Source organism: Amblyomma americanum, chromosome 7 (assembly GCF_052857255.1).
Source record: "Amblyomma americanum isolate KBUSLIRL-KWMA chromosome 7, ASM5285725v1, whole genome shotgun sequence".
Classification (NCBI taxonomy): Eukaryota; Metazoa; Arthropoda; class Arachnida; order Ixodida; family Ixodidae; genus Amblyomma; species Amblyomma americanum.
Genome location: NC_135503.1, coordinates 60,622,319 through 60,644,266, shown reverse-complemented (window position 1 = coordinate 60,644,266; position 21,948 = coordinate 60,622,319). Strand labels below are relative to the sequence as shown.

At 42.6% G+C, this 21,948-nt stretch overlaps 1 protein-coding gene across 1 annotated transcript in view; it reads right to left on the bottom strand.

The window, feature by feature from the left end:
• LOC144099207 (sodium-coupled monocarboxylate transporter 1-like) overlaps nucleotides 1-11,997 on the bottom strand; it is a 30,517-nt gene extending 18,520 nt beyond the window's left edge. The window contains exons 1-4 of the mRNA XM_077632351.1: nucleotides 11,096-11,997; nucleotides 9,136-9,204; nucleotides 2,092-2,143; nucleotides 1,489-1,556 (exon numbers count right to left, since the gene is read on the bottom strand). Coding sequence (XP_077488477.1) covers nucleotides 1,489-1,556; nucleotides 2,092-2,143; nucleotides 9,136-9,204; nucleotides 11,096-11,434 — 528 coding nt within the window. The 5' untranslated portion in view covers nucleotides 11,435-11,997. The remainder of the gene's footprint in view (nucleotides 1-1,488; nucleotides 1,557-2,091; nucleotides 2,144-9,135; nucleotides 9,205-11,095) is intronic.
• Nucleotides 11,998-21,948: the final 9,951 nt, after the last annotated feature.

Sequence of the window (21,948 nt, the reverse complement as noted above, 5' to 3'; positions counted from 1 at the left end):
AGCTCCACCTCAGACATGACGCGATATCTTTAGTGGGTCAATGCCCATATATGCAGAACTGGTCATTCTCTACTTAACTTTCATAGATGGCGGCGAGTCCTCATACCACTACCACCGCAGTGGCGCAGCGGTTAAGAGATGCGCCACTGTACTGGTAGGCAGCTGATTCTAACGCAGCCACCGGTAGGGAATTCGCTACTCATGTTTTTCTTTCCGAGCAACCTCTCGTGTAGCTCCGAACTTATCCCAGCTCACCCGAGTTGCTATCGGAGCTTACCTGAGTAACTCGTGTACCCGAGTTCGGAGGAGCGTCGCGCCAGCTGCACGAGAGGTTGCTCGGGAAGAACAACATATGAGCAAGTTCGGGTAGTAACTGGGTTTCCTAAAAAACGGCAAAAGATCGCACGGTGAACGCACTTACAGTTACAAGGTTCTTGATTGATGTTGGTGACCGTACAAGTGCTTTCTTTATAAAGGATTCATTATGCGCGAGCAGAATGTAAAGCACAAAACCAAGGAACCCCCGCATGAAATAACTAAAGATTTTTATTTATTAAATACGGTGATGGCCAGGTGGGAGCGAAATGTGCAGGACATAATAGACAGCTAAAATGAGAACTCAAACATGGCATGTGGCGGTGCTACGCGAAACCTTGTGGAGTGGCTTGAAAGCTAGGAGTATGCTTCTAGTTCCGTGCTATTATGCTGGCGTGTTCCGTCGAAGCATATGCCAGCCTTCGCACCGCAAGAAAAGCATAAAACTGAATAAGTAAAAAAGATCCGTAATAATATATCGGCAAGCGTGCTGTGCACGCTAAAATTTCCAAAGCGTAACTACACCTTTAGACACTCAAGGCTTCAACGAGCAGCTTGAAAAAATCTCTAGAAATACGAGTCGAAAAAGCGGAAGCTATTCCTGACCGATCATGATTGGCTCCGGTAGATCAGCAATTCAGAAACTATAACATTTGTCCCGCTAAGTAACCAGATTTTACTTGTTAATTTTTTATTTGCACTTTTCGATCGTTTGCAAAAATCATAGTCAAGTTTGGGCTTGCAGACCAGGGGAAGTCGAATCAGTTGTCTTTTAAATACGTCAAGGGCGAGGAAATCTTGCGGTGCCTTTTTCCGCAGCGAACGTAAGCACAGCACATAAGGTACGCGCGAAATTAAATGTAAACGCAACGCCTGCGGTGACGTTTTGATGAGCCTCCGGCAGCCACCTCTCTTCGGACTAATAATGCAGGACTACATTATAAGTCTAGAACATTACTTCTCTGCTTCCGTAAATTTTTCTCTTCCCGCTCGTTCGTACGGATTGCTACAAAATCCGGAAAATTTTAAATATACAATACACGGGTTAGGACTGAACGGCGATCGAAACCATGTCTCTTTGGGGCACACAACTATGCTGGTCAATTGCAGTTTTAATATTTGATGTAGAAGCATTACGTTTAGGCCGCACACAAGGAGGCGGCAGAAACTTACTATGGAGGTGTAGAATGTGCACACGACCCCGTTGAGGAGGATGGATGACCACACCGGAAAGCCGGTTACTGGAACGAGTAGGAAACGAAGCGTGATGAAGTAAGAAAGCTGGAAGTAGAAAGCTCACACCGCAGCCTTCGGACGAAATAATCACGCTATGTCATTACGAACACACGCGCTGGCATTGTTTGTACTGTGGACCATTTACGCTTACAACCTTTTTGTCTCGCTGCATAAATTTAGAAAATAGAGCAACATCTGTTAGCAAGCAAAAAAGAAAAACGCTAGAGATAGGTTTAGCAATTGCGATCTGCACGCCTAAATGAAACTTCATTTGAGCTCTAAAACGGCTACAGTGAATCTGCCGGTGTATCTCGACAACACAACTCGTACAGCACGGGCATTAAGTTCTTGACTACTTGTAAGAAGCCTTCATAATGAAACTGAGGACCGCGAAATTATAGGATAGTTAGAATACCGTTCCTACATTCTGTTTATTTCGTGTATTGTATGAATTATTCCTCTTCATTTTGAAGACATGAACGACAGGAACAAGAAAAAGGAAAAGCAAGAAGCTAGCAAGGCGCGCAGGCAGCGCATTACCTGATCCAAGAGCAAGTGACGGGCCGTATAGCACAATGCCCAGGTAGAGCAGCTGTAACATTGAAATAAGAAGGATGCTTGTAGGCACTGACGCACATACACTTCGTACTGAGTGAAGATGACCTGTGTCTTTCTTTTTTTCAGGCTATACCCCGATGTTGGCATTACACGTTGTGTTTTAGACTTATTCCTTCTTTATGCTGTCAGGAGGCAACGAGACACAAAAGGTGTTCCGTGGAAATGCAAAGGTTCGCCTGATAAATTCCACTTGGAATTCAGGCCGTATAGCGCGCACGCAGCAAAACTGCAAAGTAGTTTCAAGATATTGTTCCTTGGCACGTAACCACAAAGGAAGTACAATACCGGGCACTTAGAGGTTCTGTGCAGAGTGCGTAGATATAAAATTGGCACACTAGAGTGCAGCAAGACAATTCAATACACCCGTTTGCCCCAACTGCCGCCACATCGTTCTACCTATGAGATAATAAAAGATGGCCGAGCACTAGAGAAATAAGTTAATTATTTAATTATTTAATATATTAGTGTCGGTTTCCGGGGCAATAAAATCCGACAAATGCTGAACGCTGAGCGAACAAATTTCTGGCAGAACGTATACCTCCTTTCTGAGTGTCAAGAACGCTGTTTATTTTATGGGGACAGATTTATGTGCTATTTTTCAATGGTAATCAAAGTCGGCATAGCGTGTCGTATCGCGTAACTGCCACCTGCTCCAACTTAGTAATGACAACTCAAATGCATAAGCGTGGGTCAGGTAGCAGGCATGCTAACCATGGGCCCTGCGTTGGCCAATGATTCAAGCGGGTGTGGCCTCAGAAACCGCGTTCTCATGGCTTCAAAGGGAAACGGAAGAGTTGTTGTTTTCTGGAATGTGCTGATCGGTGTAGTAGGCGTTACCGAAAAAAAGTAGCTAAATACGTTACTCGTTACGCTAACAAAAAAGGAACGCGTTGCCTGCCTACGTAACCTACAAAAAAAAAAAAGGAACGCGTTACCGCTACCGTTACCGAAAAAAAGTACCGCACGTTACTTTGCCGTTACTTCATGGTCATAAGTTCTAATTAGTGCGTCTTGGCATTAAGAACTCATGATAACAATTTCATAAACCTAATTTTGCACATAAAACTTGTAGCCCAAACAACGATTTTACGCGAAATCCTGATTTAACGGGAATACTTTGCACAAACGTGCAGGAGCTTAGCAATGTTATAGTGACCTAAAGTTGCCTGTAGAGTTACATGTGATGGATTCTAACTGTGGCACATAGTGAAGCCATTTTCTGAATGTGACATTAAACGCAAAATGACACTTCATCACCAATTCTAACTTCACAAAGAAAACATCGCTGAACTCTAAAAAAAAGTTACAGTAATTCTGCAAAATGTTGTGTTCAAAAATGCTCGGCATTCTTCCAGAGTTGTGTGTGTGAGCGGTTCGGGAAGGGGAGGTTGGTGAAAGCAAGTGTGTGAATGCGTGTTCGTGCACGTGCTTCGTGCTTTATGGCTGTCTTGTCCTTTTTTTTAGTTGGCTATGTCGTCAAGAGCAGGCGTTTTATGGCATGCATGCGAGCCGGAACAGAGGTCGTGGAGAGCACCTGTTTGTTTATTTGCAACATCAATTTAGGTGCTCTGCGCTTTTTGTTTCTAAAAAAAGCGAGCGGAGTGGGGGACAACTGGAAAAAAAAGTAACTAGTAACGTGACCCCTCACGTTACCGAAAAATGTTAACGCAAGTACGTTAACCGTTACAGTTCCCGAATGGTAGCGAGTACGTTACTAAGTTACCGAAACAAGGAACGCGTTACCGGTAACGCCGTTACTTGTAACGTGTTACCGCGCGCCAACACTGGTTCTGAAATAGCGTCACATTGAGTTTGATGTTATGTATTCAGATGTATGACAACGTCGAAAAACACTGCAGCACTTAAAAGGAGTGGTATGAATGTCCTTATTATTTTATTGTTAAAGGCAAAAAAAAACCTTTATTTCGAACCGAAACCCGAAGTTGTTTTGGGTTGCATTCGCTTTCAGAGAAAATCGGTAGATATTTGTTAGGAGGCGATAGAATAGACAGAACCCCTTGTTTTGTTGCTCAATCATTTCTTTTACAGCGCTCGTCAATCTCTCTGGGTTGCCATTGTTATTCATCCGGCGAACCTACTTTTTCCACGTTCAACTGCTCTTCAAAATAATTCACTCATCGTGGAGCTACCAAAGAACAAAAAAAAATACCCCAACTTTTTCGTACCATGAATAAAGTTGCAAAATAAAGTATTTAGCTCGTTATACGCACAAAAAATTGGGATCGGTATGACATATACACGAAGGAAGCCGTGAGTCAGCGAAACCATGAACCAGAAGGAACGTTTTCATGTTTTTTTTCGTCTAATTTGTGGTGTTGAAGCTTGCAGCTCATGGGTTCGGATCCCACCGGTGGCATGTGGTTGTTCTGCTTTCTGATAAACTATCTTGCAGCGATAAAATAGCTACGTCATTATTTACCCTGATCAGCATCATAAGCTGAAAAAAACATGGATTTATTCCCGTACGATCCTTTGCTTCAGTGACTGTTGGCTTCCTTCGTGTAAATAAACCACTGAAATTCCAACAAAGAGGTGTTTACGATATCGAGGTTGCAGAATATCTGACCGCAATATTAAGTGGAATTTTTTATTCCTCAGACAGGCAGGAAAAAATAAAGGATTTTGAAAAAAAAAACACATTCAGCACATAACACCACCAGAACTTATGTCAAAGTGCCCAATAGGAAGTGAATAAGAATACAAGAGCGACTGCCACCACGGAGGATGCTTTACGCATTTCAGGACGTTGGCTCAGGGTGAGAAGAGACAGGGAAAATAAGATGCATGGCTTAGGAGGGCAGATGTGTAGGCCAGTTGGTGAGACATGAAGGAGCTAGACACCGCAGCGGACACGGGACAGAGAAAGAAGACGACACAGGGCGGTACTTGCAACTAAAATTTTATTTGAAACTTCATGGCTTTATAAAGACAGAGGCACGTGTGATCCTACAATCAAGTAAAAAAGGGGGGATGAAAACAACAGATAACAAGACCTAACTGACAACAATGCACACGAAAGATATGCGAGTCACAATCTACAGAAATCAGACTTTAAAACGTTATGCAATGCTCATCATGCGAGTCACAGTCTACAGACATCAGAAGTGTTAAAAAAAAAAAACGTCGACCGCATGTGGAAGCATGAAAACCACAAGACAAAGGAAGAAAAGAACGTCAAAAGGAAGCAGCCCAACCTGTTACCTGTCAAGGAAACCCAGTTTTTTTGGAGTATGGAAACCGAAGGCGAACTAACGCATTCATCCGCTTGCGAGCGCAAGATGGCAATGGCCTCCATAATCTCTCTCTGAAGCTGCCCCTTCCTTCTTCCAACAATCTGGGTCTGGCTGAACTGAGGCCAACAACCTCGACACTTGCGGCAATGAACAGGCAGATTCGAACCCCCCGCCTCCCCCAAGGGACGCGCATGTTCTCTCAAGCGATCATTTAAGCACCTACCGGTTTGTCCAATATAAAAGCGCCCACAACCGAGGGGGATCTTGTAGATTACCCCTGTTGCACATGCGACACGCTTATTTTCTTCCAAATGTTTCTTGCTGCAAGTTCCTCGAATCGAGTCCCCCTTTCCTACTAGATTGCATAATCTAGAGAGCTTACAGGGTGCCGGAAATACAATGTCAATGCCATATATGCCTGAAATCTTTTTGAGATTATGTGAAACCCTGTGCAGGTAGGGAATGACTTCCACTTTTTTCTGGCCGGCTGGTTCTCCGTGTCCCGTGTCCCGTGTCCGCTGCGGTGTCTAGCTCCTTCAAGACTTCAAGATGCATGGACCGCACACCAAACGTCGAATTATAGCCCAGTGACGGTTCGGCTTCTCACAATCCACGAAAGATTCGCCAGAAGTGCTGACTTCAGCTCGTGTGGTTGTATTTCGCCCCTAACATTTCTACGGCATTATAAATTAGGTCGAATCGCAAGAGTACTAAAGCGCGACAAAAGACAGCCTGTGGTGGTCTGCGCAGAACAAAGTTGATCTTACTTGGCAATATTTAGGGAGAAGTTTTTATTCAGTAGACCAAGCGATGAGTTATCAAGCGTGCTCAAGATCGCTTCCGAGGCTTCACTGAGGTGCTCGCTGCAGCGAGTAGAGAGGGCAAAAGATATGTCTAGAACGACCGAACTGTGTGCTCTGCTGCTCTAAAAGTCGCTGCTGTCAGGAAGGAAAATATGACGTAGCGTGTTCATTTCTGCCAAAGAAATACGGCCTTCCGACAGTTGGCATAGCACTGAGCGAGATGCGAAGGCATGCCACCGTTAAAAAGGGCAGAAATTCGCGCCAGGCGAGATAAACAGAAGAGACAAGAGACAATAGACATATCAGGTGACGTCTGGTATGCGTGTCCTTTGTCTAAGTCGGCGACTAAGTACGAAACCTAATCGTGAGCTGGATCCTGGCAAGTAATTGTTGTCCTTTGCAACATGCACATTGCCACCATGTGTAAAAGGAATGTTATCTTGATAGATATGCTTCTTATTCAAGCTTGACATTAAGCCGGCTTTACATTTCGGCCTCTAATGTGGTTCATATTGCGCACTTGCATTACGGCTCTCTAGGACTTGACATTTGGAACTGCTTGCATTTCTTTGAATGCTGGCTCTCACAAATGCAATGTTATACAACCAGGACCGTGAGAAAGCTTGGTTACCATTATGGTGGCTTTCAAAATACAATTTTGTGTCGCAGGAACCGCAGAGCATAAAAGGATATATTGTGCTACTTCACGGTTTTAGCGCCATGAGACACGTGTTGCTTTTCGCACAATTTTGCGGTAGTCTTTATGCAAATGCATTTGTTCAGGAACGATAACTCTCGTGGCATGTCTGATTGCACTATCAATGTCACACAGGTTCTTAAATAAATCTCCGCTAATTGTAGTCTCAAGTAATTCCTTTTGTGTTGCGCATAGCGGAATTCAAGGACAAAGTGGATGCAGAGATTTGATGGACAAGCTTTAAGGCTCAATGCGTTTCTGTGTACTATCACACGAGAGTCTTGTCTAGCCGCACAAAAGTGACAAGCTTTGATTGCGATGTTCAATCCCTTACTTCCTCGTTCCGAAATGGGTCCTGCAGTGCAATCAGTGGGATTGACGTGCACAGTGTCAAGGGTAAATATTTTTCGTAGATTTTTTTGGCAATTAATTTACTCTGGCGTAAAGGAACAATTCAATGATAATTTCTATACTTCTTCGTCGGCAAACCACACCGCAGTTCTAAGCTTTGTGACTCACATACATAAATGTACGTACAATGAAGATGGCATGTAATCCACCAATCAATTAACGCGTTCTAATCAACGCGTTCCTCAGCAGAGAGAATGTTTAGAAAGTAATGTTACAAAACTTAGTCGGTATTGACAACACTTCTTTTAAGTCACAACAACTGATCACAATGGTACGCTCATCAGTGGGGTACGAAACACTAAATTAGCGTGTCCATGACATGTCGATTTTATACGCTGTGTTTTCGAAATGCACGCTGAAAAATTTGCTTCAGGATGCATCGCAATTTCGGTAACTTCCGTGGTAGGTAGGATATTTCACCTCATTGAATGCATAATTGACACTCGAGGGAGCTCTACTGCGCGATGCATAATTTAGCTGAGTGGTCTTCCATGTCCTAAAGCTAATGTAACATGCCGGTCTTTGAACGCGTCTCTTAGTTTAAAAACCACTCGCAGAGAACAAACTTTCCAAGCTAATCTTAATAGATAAACCAAGATCATCTATCTCGCAAGTGAATGATGTATTCGTAGTAGCCACATTCAAAAAGCTCATTTATCGAGTTGTGTGAGCTTAGCATGTTGTTTTTTCGATCCTAAAGAAATTGCACCAGTTGTGTAAAACGGTTAAGCTCCGACGGTAGCGTAGTGGTCTCGCCCAACAGCCGTTAAAGATCTGTTTCCGCAGCCGCGGGTTCGACTCCCGTTTGTTGATATTGATCGAATTTCCTTTTAAACGGCGCTTTGTGGTGTCTCCCCTCAAGTCCGTGTTTGTCTTTGCGCTGTGAATGTAAGCATGAAGTACCAACTCGCCCAGCAACTGATTGTAACCAGAAAGCCAGACTGTGTGACGAAGCATCGTCCGCGTCTTGTAAGCTGTGTAAAAGATGTTGCTTATTAAATCCCCCTGTAATGTGGAAATATCTATATCGGTCAGACGGTTAGATGCCTGAATACAAGGCTACAGGAACATCGCAGAAATCCAAAAAATGGTAACTTGGGTGAGCTAAGCAAGCACTGCAGCCAGTGTGAAAACTTCACACGTGCCTTTGAAAGAATAGCCGTTCTGCGCAAGTGCCGCGACACCACCACAAGAGTCATAGTAGAAGCTCAGGCAATATCAAGATTCTCTGATAAATGTGTCAGCAAGCAATTCGTAGACCTGAGCGAAAAAAAGATATTTCTAAGCGCCCATGAGCATGTTGGTAACTTGAGGGAATGCTACGGGCCAACGATATAATGTTGCCACGGGAACTTGAATTGTTGTTTTTCTGTGTTGTTAAGGGACTGGGCCTATATAAGCCAGTTCAAGTCAATGAACGATGTTGTTAGACAGTGCCTATATTTGTGTCAGTCTTCCCTGTCCGTGCTCCGGCCGCGCTGTCGTCCTAAAAAAATGTTGAACCAAGAAGCCAGCCCCTACACCTAATTAGTAAGTTATTTTCTGGCAAAATTTCCCGTATGTACTGTTTCTTTTTAATTACTGCACACATTACAGCTTATTTCAAGCCTGATATAGAACATGCCATATAAATATTTGAACAATATTTCATCTGTGGAATGTAATAAGGTAGTTTGCCGGTTGCCTGCTTTGGTTACTAAAGCATACAAGATGTGTCAACAGGAGGAAAGGGCTTAGTGCCCGGACAGTTATTTTTCCTGGAATGATTGAAACGAAGGGCCCGGATACGACCAGTACTTACTGTCTGTACAATGAAGAGGACGGACCCAATTTTTCTCACAGCTGTGGACATAAACCTCTTCTCCAGGTACTGGAATGAAAAAGAGGTGTGCCATTTAATAGACGCTCCTAATTGTTTTCAGCTATAACTCTTGGGCCGGTGGTTATCTTCATAAGGAACCACTAATTTTATTGCATTATACTTTGCCATCTTCCATTTGTTTTGGTAAGGCCATCAAAACTTGCCTTGTTCGGGAAATAGATTTAAGCATCCGTTTTTACTTGCTGAAGAGGCTGAACGTGTAAGCCCAGCAGTTCTAGTGAATGTCATCGGAATAGCACCATGCAGCTCGCCGACACCACCTTAATCATAATAAATCATATCGAATGCTTACTGACCAGGAAGGCGTGTCTGATTAAACTGCGGCAATTAAGAAACTGAGGCGTAGAGGAAATTAAACTCATGTTGCATACGGTACCGGAATCAAATCGACTGTTGTAGTACGAATCAAGTGACAAAAAGAGCAAATCAAAGTATATCTAAAGTGTTGTGTGCCTCCAAGAAAGCTTTGTCGGCGTTGGGTGCCAAAGGACGTTCGAAGTGCAAAATTGTCATTTAGGATAGAAAAGTTGATCTTAAGTCTGCAAATTCTGGGTTTATTAAGTTATTTATGCTAGTTAAGGAACCCACTCAGTCAGTCTTGAGTTATTGGTCGTTTCGTAAAAGCTGTGCAAGATACGCATACAAAATTCCCAACGAGAAACCGTATAAGTGAGAGACTTGTAATAAGAGCTCACTTGTGATAGTGGTTGACTTAAGGACAGTGTAACATATTTTGTGCCCTTTCGGTCTGAAATTCTGTACGTAACGAGTATACCAAGATATCTTGCACACTAGATACGTACTCTGGCTTAGGTCGCGATATACAACACACTCTATTAGTCTTTTCTACACGCTTGCCAATCCGGAGTACCCGGGTTCGAAGCCGAACGTGGTGTCTGCGTTTTTATGGAGGCAAAACGCTAAGACGACCGTGTGCTGTGCGATGTCAGTGCACGTTAAGGATCCCCAGGTGGTCGAAAATTTTCCGGAGCCCTCCACTACGGCACCTCTTTCTTCCTTTCTTCTTTCACTCCCTCCTTCATCCCTTCCCTTACGGCGCGGTTCAGGTGTCCAACGATATTTGAGACAGATACTGCGCCATTTCCTTTACCCAAAAACCAATTATACTACACGCTTGTCAATGACTGGAGCATGTAAAAGTATTGGGTCGACTATGCCCGTGCTTTCGTTAGCTTGGTTGGTTGGTATTAACTTTATCAGATCCACTTCAGTGGAACAGGTAAGGGTGTTGAGGGGTGTTGAGCAGCATGGCGACGGGCCCGCGGGCCGCTGTAGATGGCCGGGCTCTGTAGAGCCGCGGCAACCTTCAAAGCCCAGCCCACGATCTGAAGCTGTAGCTCCGCCTCTCAGCTGCGCAGAGCAGCCTCCCATCGCTCCTGTGATTCCATCCCCTGGAGGGGAGGTTTCGTTTTGTTAGGGCAAATTTGGTATGTGTGTTTAAAATCCGCTCTGGTGCTTGGGCATAAATGACCGTTCGGAGATATCTCCCCTCTATATATGAGGGAGAGGAGGAAAGGCGATGGCATGGTGGCGGTTTGTAATTGACGCTATACCACCTGCTCGGTTTTGGTGAGAGAAGGGTGAGGAGGGGGGTAGATTTGGCGGGAGTTTCTATAATGCATAGTGATGTCGTGATATGTGAGTTAGCGTGTTGCAGTTAGAATGCTGTGCAGAATTTCCTTAAAACTCTGTCGTATATTTTCTCACTTCGCCCTTCGCTTAGTGCGGATGTACAGTGTACGAGTGTGGCATTTTTCTGCCGAAAGGTTAGTGGTCTAGTATTGAAAAGTTAGCGGTTAGTAGGGAAGACCAAATCTAAAGAACTAATGTTAAGGAAAAAAGGAAAAGGAAAAAATACCTCGTTGATGCTCGTAATGTCCATCTTGTAGTACATGGGCATGAAAATTAAAGCCGCCATGAGAATCGCCAGCGAGGTAGCTATGGTGCCGGACCACAGCGTGGAGCCCCGCACGAACACTTCCGAGGACAGTCCGAGGAAGGAGGTGGAGGACAGGAAACTCGCCATCATAGACATAGCAACCGGAAGCCAGCCGAGTTCCTTGTTGGCAGTCAAGAACTGCTTGTTGGATTTCTTCCCACGATCGCGCCAGGCGATGAACATTCCAATGCCAGTCGACATGGCAAGAAACCCAGCCAGCACCACGTAGTCTACCGCAGTGAATGTGGGTACAGCCATTATGTTTCTGTTTGTAACGCCTTTGTGGCTACGTGTCAGCGGGTAGTTCTTGTCTGTCACTCTCTACTCGTCGGTCGTCTTCCCGAAGGAGATGGTTTCGCCTTTTTTCTAGTCCACTCTATTTTACACACTATTTTTGCTTGGACACAAGGACCCGTTCACGCTTTTGAGTAGTCTTAAGAGACGTCCACCTTTTATATTATGGAAAGCTGTCCCTTCGAAGGGCCACCTAAGCGCATTTAATCTGAGGTCTAGTTTGTTTTGAATACTCCTTCTTATGTTCAGTTCATTTCTTTTTGCAGCGGAGCAGTGCTTCCGTATGCAGTGATGTCCGCACGGTTTACTGCCTGGTTGGGGCGGTCCGTTTCCAGATCCACTGCTACTTAGTTGGCAACCTTCACTATCGCCATGCTGGTGGCATGACTGCCGAACATTGGATACTCGGTCAGACTCTAGTTTGCCTTATCAGTTGACTTGTTTGGTGTTCACAACTCTCCTGTAAATTAATGCAAACTGCATGAAGTCTTTCTGTGTTGATCTCGCTTTATGCACCTTCCATCGTACGCGAACTTCCCGAGGTCGTTGTCATCTGCTTGACTGACGGGTTTTTTAGCAGTCAATTCCGGACATTATGTCTCGATTTTTTCTTGATATGGTTCGTTGTGCTGTTACTTGGGGTTTTGACTCTAACTACTTGTCACTCACTGCCTGGGTTTGTAGTTGACACTTTGATAGACTTCTTACTTTTGGCAGGTCCTATTATGCTACCTGAAACGAAAAAAAAATTAAATTTTGGAAACACGATATAACGACCAGAATGTGTTTTGGCAGGCTCAGTGTTTGAGAGCACAGAAAAAGTAGTTCCGTCTTTACCATTGCCACGACGCATCTATCACTGGCATTGCAGTGTTTAAGTACGAATGAACAGCAAAATTTCTAAGGACAATTACGATGCAATACTCCCTAATGCGAAATTTGAGAGGAGCTTGGTAGGTGATTTGATTTTGCTATATATCAAAATAAAGAATTTTAGAGATACGTATACAGTTACTAAGCACTCTATATTTTCCACGCACACTCTTTATTAAAGTAGCGCTTCTCTCCAAGTCTTTGATAGTCATGAAGTTGGCTCCGTGGTCGGAGAAATGGATGGAGATATGTTTAACCTGCTGCCCCAATGCATGGTTCATAAACAGACGGCTTATACTAGGAGGAGAACGTTGTGAGTGGTGTCGTCGACGCAGACACTCTAACGCGCGCAGCAAATATCATAGCACCGCACGCCAACGGAGCGGAGTGTGGCGCGACTGCGAGGAAGCAGCGCATGGGTGCGCGTGCTGCTGCAGACGTACCTGCCCCCTTCTAGTCATCTACCTCCACACATGTAGTGGTGACCAACGATGGCGCGCGCGTAGCGCACTACTCTGGCGCCATCTATGAGCGCTCGGCACAACCGGCCCACAGGTCTCGAGGGAAGCACTCTCTCTCTCCTGCCCTCCCCTCCTCTCCCCTCACCCTAGGTTACACCGACGGCAACGCGGCTGAACCCATGAACAGGTGCTTCAGAGTTGCGCTGTAAAATCAAAATCCCTACATGATATTAGCTATCCGACTTTCATATCTTCGAAAATTTTTCAGCGCGGGGAAAATTCGACTTATTAGTCGGTCGCGAGTTTTTCGACACTGGACGTTTGTTCTATTCTACGCAATTTTTCCGAATTGCTTTGAACACCAACGTGAAGATCAGTTATTCGCGATGTGAATAGTACTAAAAGTGCATTTTGCGAATACAAAGAAGTTGATTTCGTTCGCAGCAAGGAAAAGCTATCTGGTTTTCCTAAGGCAGCCACTTGCCGACTCTTCGTTTTTGATATTGGATTTCATGGCTTCTGGTTCTCATTCACTGTGCAGGTTCTTTTTTTCTTATTATGAAGAAATCAAGTCTCATTTCAATTGGTCATCATCGTTCCTGACATAATATACTGCTGATGAACCACACTTGCCACGCACTTTCGACCATCAAAGAAGTGCGAAGGGAGAAGAGGAAGATTGTAGAGGAAGAAGTGGAATAAATGGTACAAGTGGTTTCAGTTTAATTTCTTTTTAGTTATTCTCAATAGTTAAAAGGCATTGCGTAAATATATCTGTAGAGCAGTTTGAGTTTGAACACATTTCTTTCAAGAAAATACCGCAATTAGCGCTGCCGCATATTCGAGTGAAACCATAAATAAACAAGGTGTTTACAAACACAGGCTTTTCAAACCTCCGGTAATGATACAAAAATACAAAAGGAGTGTTACCATCTCTCCCTCTTTCTCTTCACGTAACTTCCTCGGAGTGTTGCCATAAACTTTCACAAGAAAGCGCTGGCTGCTAAGATCACACTGCCATTGAAATTTTTATCGAATGCTACGCGGAAACGACATACGGCATGCATTCTGCGTGCTGCGAATTCGCTACACTAGTTACTAAAGGTCGCAATGAATTCTTTGGACCGTCACAACATTGCTACTGCCAAAGGTCAACCACAGAGGGCTTCTAGAAGAAGGCTGTTGACTTTCAAAGCAGAACTCAACCAATCTTTAGTGCATCGCTTCATTGAAAGTTAAATGACTAGTATTAAATCACTGCTTTTTTTTTCTTAAAAGGCCACATGACTGATCCTTTGGAACCTTTTTTACATTTGTCGTTCTAGCATGAACACTGAATGCCTTCACGCCTACCGCCATGTAGGCCTCTTCAAGCATAACAAAAGTAATTTGGAATTAGAACGGCAGTATGCTCTCACAGTAAACGTTTGAAGTTTGAAGTTTATTCGTTGGTTTGTTACAGAGGTAACAAACGCGCAATAAAGCAGGACCTAACGGCGTAGCCTGACAGGGACTGCTGTCCTATCGAGCAGTAATGGCAGACAGGGTGCAATTTCACACAAAACTTGCATATAGCACACATCTTGTACAGACAGCAAGCGTTAAAGATGAACAGAAAATAAAACTTTAAAAACACTAACAAGCATATAAAATGCATCAAATATACGTAGCACACGCTCAAAAAGAAACTTAAGTTATTGTACTCTAACAAAGCACCACAAGAAGAAATTATAAAGTTAAGTATTTAGTATTTCACTTTCGAGCAGGAATCTTCTTACTGGCTTCTTTGAAATGCGTGCCCTGAAATCAATCCTTTTTCCTTGGCTATTTAAAAATAGGGGGACTTAGTAGTTTACCTGTTGCGTGCCATAGTTTGTACGTATGCGTGGCGTTCTAAGCGTTTCTTTTCGTAATCAGTACCGACTTGGTGTATTAGGCCCGACATTATCATATAGCTTATTATTTTTTATGAATTGTGCAAGCTTGTAATAGTATATCTGACTAGGTTTAAAGATTTCAAGTTTTAAGAAGAAAGGTTGAACTAGAAAAATATTGAGGTAGCTTTCAACCATTCTTAAATTTTTTTCTGCAATTGGTGAACCGGGTATAATTCTTTTACTCGTACACCCCATACTAGGCTGCAATATGATAGTCGGGAATAAAATAAAATGTAGTACAATGTTTTCTTCAACCAAGGAGGTATCAAACTAGTTAACCTACAGAGGCACCCAACAACCTTACTTAATTCTGTACTTAGCTGGTCTACATGTGTGTTCTAAGATAGATCAGTTTCAAACCACACGCCCAAAAATTTTTGCACCGCTATTTGTTGTATTTTAATATTCATAAATATTATAGTGGTGGTTGATTTAACAGGTTTATTAACTTGAGCAAAAATTATATATTTGGTTTTATTTATATTTAGTTGTAGCCTATTTGTATGCAACGATGCTAAAAGTTTCTTGAAATATTCATTAACTCTACATTCTAGATTTGGGAGCGAAGTAGACGCAAAAAATACATTACCATCATCTGCGTACTTAACCAGACGAGGGGAATGAGGTATATCAGACAAGCCATTTATATAAAGATTTAGTAAAATTGGACCTCGTATAGACGCTTGCGGGACACCACTGATTATTTTTAGTTTGGGCGATACATCATTGTTGAATTTTACGTACTGGTACCTATTAGTGAGATAATTGCGCATCAAACCTAGTGCACCACCACGTATGCCATAATTACTAAGTTTGGTTTATAATATTTCACGGTTAACAAAATCAAAAGCTTTACGTAAGTCAAGAAACGTAACCTCTGTAGAAACTGATACGTGACCAATCCACCTAAGAGCCACATCCCGCATTCATAAAAGTCTTCTAGCCAGTTACGAAACGCTGGATCTGAGCGTATCAACTTTTACAAGTGGCAACGTATTTTGGTGTCATTATTTCTTTTAAAAAATGCAGAAATATGAGGTTCAGTATTTGCACTAAAAAAAAAAAAACACCGTGACAGATGCTTATTCGGCTGATAACTTCAAGCATGAGTATATACCGTGTATGCCCTTTCCGAATAAATTTTAGTACTTTGCTGACGATATTACACCACTATTGTCAGGTAGCACAGAAGCCGAATTATTTTCGCGAGCCAATAAGTTCCTTGAGTATCTTGACGAGTGGTCCAGAAATAACAATGTGAAAGTGAATTCTGATAAGACGAAGGCCGTTTTATTTCGAACAAGAAACAAAACTGTTCCCGACAACTTCACCCTATCACTAAGAGGCAAAAAAATTGCAATCGTCCCGAACATAAAATGCTTAGGATTAATCTTCTCAGAGTGTCTCACCTAGGACGAGCAGGTTAATCATGTTCGGAAACAACTAAATCTCTTGAATGGTCTTATTTGCTAACATAGCTAACACTTCCGTCTTAAGTAAAGATCCTTATTTGTCAAGCATTCTTTCTCCCATCACTGACATACTGTCTCACAGTTTGGGGAACGACGACCTGGCACAACATATCCAAACTAATAACAGCACAAAAGCGGGCAATTAGACTAATAGCAAACGTATCGTGGCATACCCACACACATCCATACTTCATTAAATTTGGCCTTCTAAAAATCACTTCTTTGTTTCCTTTCAGATTGCTGTCAATGCACAAAACTGCGGTTATTACTAACAATGAAACCACTCTCTCGCTTCTAAAAATATCTCGCTATTCAACAGTGCATGATACCCGCTCTCATTTTCCTTGGCCATTGCCTCTTCGTCGCACCAATTACGGTATGCAATCCTTGTCTTTTATTCTGTCAGAATATCGGAACGTTATAGAAAATAACGACATATCGCTAATAGTGAAGAGCCCAAAAAACATTTTGTACCTTTTTGAAGATGTTTAGCTTGAACGTGCTCTGAACTGTATATAAGGTTATAACGCGGGTAAATTCTGCTCATGTTGTACACTTGGATGAAGTGATGCTTTTGTTTTGAGTATTTATATTGTTTTTCTGTTTTGAGTAGTTATATTGCTTTTTGTTTTGATTGTGATGCTAAATGTTGATATGCTGTATTTAGTTCATGTTGATACTTTAGTTTTTGTTTCGACTGCCTCACTTGTGGCTGTCTTGTGAAAAACTGAGGCAATACGCTGCCTCGGCAATGTGGCCGTAGGGTGCCTCTCAAGCTGCATTTAAGCAGCTGTTTTCCCTGCGTTCTTTCTCTCCCAGTGATACCTTTACCACGAAGAGCGAGAAATAAACTTCAACTTCAACTTGACTTTGTCGGCGCTGTGTTCTTGTCATTTTTTAAACTTGTCCCGTATTCTTTATTGCTCGTTAGATTCAAACTGCGAGACTAACTAACCCAGGAATTAGTTAGTCTCAAGAAACCAATGTACTCAAATTCGATATGCGTTTAAGAACGAACTTCCACGTGCACGCCTCATCACCACGCTGTACTTGCCTGCTCCATATATTCGCTCTGCCGCGCACTCGTGGCACAAAGAGCTCCCTGCTACAGAAGACTTTCGCACAGAAATGTTATTTTACACTGCGAGTATTTTTTTTTTGCACCAGCTCATATTTTTTTATTCATGTGTTCAGGTTACATTTATTGTGGTTGTGTCTCATTTGATGCTGATAGTACACGTGGGAAAGCCGAGCTTCTGTCTTACTTCGGACGATTATATAAATATTGCATAAATGGCTACAGAGCTTAGGGAATGAACTTCAACTACACACATAATGGTACTCTCGCAGTGGAAGATACATCTTTTTTTTTTGTGGCGTCTAGTTTCCTCACGTGTTTTTAAAGCAGAATGTTTTTTTCAAACAACGCGAATGTCTGATATTACACTTGGGAAAGCCTAGATTACGTATTACATAGGACGATTCTTTAAATATTACTGGAATGGCTGCGGCGTTTAAGGAATTAATTTCAATTGCACGCATCTTGCTATCCTCGCAGTAGATGATACACCGTTTTGCGGCGTCTAGTTTCTTGACGTGTTTTCAAAGAATGTTTTATCTAACAACGGTAACCTTAGTATATAATGCCGACTATTATCGCGCTGACATTGCTCGCGCTTACTAAGGGGACTGAACGATGTTTTCTGGTAAATTTCAGACATTTTCAACCTTTATAAACCAGTAGTTTTCACAGCGCGCTGCGTATATTTAGAGCACCTAGCAATATGAGTGAGAAGGAATTCCATGGCAATCTCATGTTCAAACAACTTGAAACACCAGTTGGTTGTGTTTATAGAGCCATTGACTTTGTGAACTGCAAGACCTAGACAGCGTGACCTGTTTCCACTGAAAAGGAGGTAAATGATTTTATTATTTTTCACCGCAGCTTCATATTTCAGTCTTTTCTTCAATACGCACATTTTATGTGCGCATTGGGAGCTTTCACTTAGGGCTAAGCTAATTTTTGGAGCTGATATTAAAAAAAAGCAAGGCAAATGCTGGGGTGGTAAACCTACTGGTGTCGGCGACCGGAATGAAGATAACATCACTAAAGGGAAGAAGAGAACATTGACAGTAACAAGGTAAAAAGAAGCGCTAGCCGACACAAATCGACGCCAAGTCGAAGCACAGTCCTAAGGAGATTGGTTATCTCAAGGTAACAGCTCCGAAGGTCCCGACTGAGTCAATAGACGTCGAACTGCGGCACTTAGCAAAGCTGATTCAATAGGTTTGAAGTGGACGAACGAGACCAGGCGACACAGCTATAAGCCTTGGCGACTAAGAAAACTTAGAACATCGTGTTTGAATGTAACTGCGTTCAACAAGCATCAAAACGTGAATGCATCCAAAATGCTCGAAGAAACGGGATTGCGCCACAGCTTCCAAAACAAAAACTACGCTCTCACGAACAAAGGTACGGAATAATTTATGGCAGTACATGGCTCTGGTACTGCACACCAGAATGCCACATTAAAATGCAACAGTCACTGTGGTTATGACAGCAGAAGAGGACGCTGGAAAAGCTTTATGCTGACAAATTTGTAGACCAGCCGGGCAGTCGTAATGAAAATTGTGAGGCTCGAACACACACTGAAGGTAACAACTGCCTGTACTCTTCAAACAACGTTACCGCTTATAACATGAGGAACAGTGATTGCTTAACAGCATAAAACGTGAAGATAATGAACCCAGCTATCAGTTGGCTTCACTGGTGAGAATTGTTTCTTTCTGGGCCGCTTTAGCGTCTCGACTTTAAGAAAATTTATATTGATCTAGGAGGCTTTTCTGAACGCATGCCTTTGGAGTGCCTATTCACAGGCATCGCTGTTAGATCCTTTCATAGCGACGTTGGTATGCAGATAAATATATATTATATAACTCATTCACTTCACATGAAAATTTAAAAAAACAATGACAGGGAGGTTGCACGAAACTCAGCACAAAAACTGACGCCGGAAATATGTACAGGGAAAATAAAACAGCAGTTGCCAACCTGGAGGAAGCCGACGCTCCGTGTAGGCCGTTCCGCGCATAGAAAGCTTGTGGCCGCGTCGAAGTGTCACTGATGCTATCAGCTAACCACTTGCCGTCGTGCAGCGAAGTTTGGCAAACACGCGTATCTTACTGTGGAAGATGCTTTCTTTCGTCCTTGTACCAAGTACATGATAAGAAATGCATCTCATGCGTGCGTGGAAACGATTTATCGCGCCTACAAGACATCAGGAACGGAAGTTGAGTGAAGAAACAAGACACACTGAAAGCCAATTATTGGTGTCTGCATAATTGGCGTGGCATTTCTTGTATACTATTCGTAAACGGAAGAGATAGGTCCATTTTTTCTTTCTGGCAGAAAATATCTGATGGAGTCAGATAGAGTGGAGTAGGCGGTCTCCGCAATTCTACCCATCTTTGTGTACGAAGTTCAAACTTAGAAGGGGTATTCAAATCGCCCGTGAGCCTGACAACATAAGTGTGGCTTTGACAGAAGGATATCTGAAAAAAGCAAGCAGGAACAATTGGAATAGGGGTGTAATAGGCCCCGCAGGCCACAGCTAACTTTAAAAAAAGCCGACCCAGAATGTGCAGCCAAACGCCGAAGTACTACAACAAAGAAGCATTAAAAGAATAAAAATCCTCAAGACATTGTGGAAATAAATAATGCCTTGTCATGTGTCATAGTTTATTGGAACCAGAAGGTTTTGAAGGAACCGGCATTCTTGTCAGACTATGTAGCATACTTTACGTTTTTTTTTGCAATTGCTCTTTGCATTTTATTTTAAGCGTAACACTTTTGAGAGATGCCGTTGGAGCACTAGCATCAGCTTGCGTACATCACAGTAGTCTGAATCAATAAAAATGGTATGCAGGATTAAAAAAAAAAGATATATGCACACCAGTAATGCGTCATAGACGCTGCAATGTCGTGATTACGATTTTTTCGAGAATGTGGGTGTATTTACCGTGCACTCACATAGCACAGTCAAGCGGTGCTGGTTTATTCGCCTCTATTGAAATATAAGTATCTATGATGACCCATTATGCATTTTCCATTTCGAATTGATTTGGTCCTGCAGCATCGGTCAAGGTTATTCGATGACGTAGCCACGGCTTTAAAGTGTCTGTGAGAAGCGATTGCACGTCACCATTTGGAGCATATTTCAGCCGTCGTCGACGTTGGGACCCACCGCTACATTTTGATTCCTGTGACTGGCAGCTGGCTGCTTTCGTGGGATGCTGCCTTCACGCTGGCGTCACGGCAAATGAACTGAACAAAATGCATAACGAATTCTTTTTGGGTACGACTCATGGCTGTCGTAGCCTGGATTTGATTCCACGACCATCTTAGGTGAAACATCCGGTGTATGGGCAATAGTAGCCAGGACAGGAGATACGAAAACACTCTGCCGTTTCATTATGCCTTGAAAGCTCAACAACGACTGCACATAGAGGGTTGATGTGGAACTTGGAAGAAGCAGGTGTGATATGATGTCCAGGGGAAAATGAGCCATTTCACGGGAATAGGGCCCACCACATTTGTGCTTGCTATGTGTTGCATCTGCTGTTCGCATTTTGCACAACTTGTTTTTCAAGCCACAACGTCCACCAACTAAACTGTGAATAATAAAATCAGATTTTTATATTATTGTCCTTCTACTTCAAACATAGGCTCCTTCAAGTAGATGTTCTATTAAATAAGCAGTTATTGTTTTTAGATATAATGGAAGAATTCTTTACTCACAACAATTTTTACTTTGACAATAGTTTCAAGCCCAGTGGTTCCCGAAGTTCAGAACTTGGAACACCAAATTTATTTTGCGTTACCAAATCTTGCTGCGTTCTTCTGGACCCACTCTAGTCTGTCTTTTGAATTATTCGTGAACAAAACCATAGCTTTACTCTCCTTTTCAAGAATAGGCCCAGCATTAGCGGTGTAAATTTTTTTGTTTATGAATGGGGAAGCAGAAATGTTCCTTTGGGAATAGTAGACAAGGCGGGAAGCATCAACGTGGGCAGTCCAATGCAGTGTATCGCGATTATCACTCGCAGGTACTCGATGCTGTGGTCTGTCTGAATAGCAAATTTATTTATATTATTGGAGTCTCATGTCATGCCTTTCTTACTTGTAGACATCACGTGGTAGCATTTTACTGTGTTAGGAGAATTTTTTCCAGTAGTCACATGATGCAGCAAACTTCTTCAAATCACGCTGCCACACAATTGTATCTTTTACGCTTGTAACAACGGTACGCCATAGATTGCATAGTGACGCGTTTACCAGCACTTCTTGCTGCCACTCATACAAATAACCTTTAATCAATCCATGAAGTATAGGCGGAATAACTAAATGTGATAATTCATTAAAATAAAAAAAGCGATACCACGCCAAAATCGTTAAGGAACGCTTATATTTGACCACTTCCAGATATATTTAGTTTCATATCATGGATCATAAGAGAGGCCTTACCAAAAGTAAGTTTGAGCGGCCGGGAAGAAGTTGTTATCATTAAGGTACTTCTTAAGCCGAGAAGTGGGCACACGGTTTATAATACGTATGTTTGTGCGATCATCATAATTATGTATGTATGTATTATTTGCCAATCTGCTACGATTGGTTAGTCGTACCTCGCATATCACGCATATCCGGGCTGTTGAGCTGGGTGGTCTGTAGAAAGATC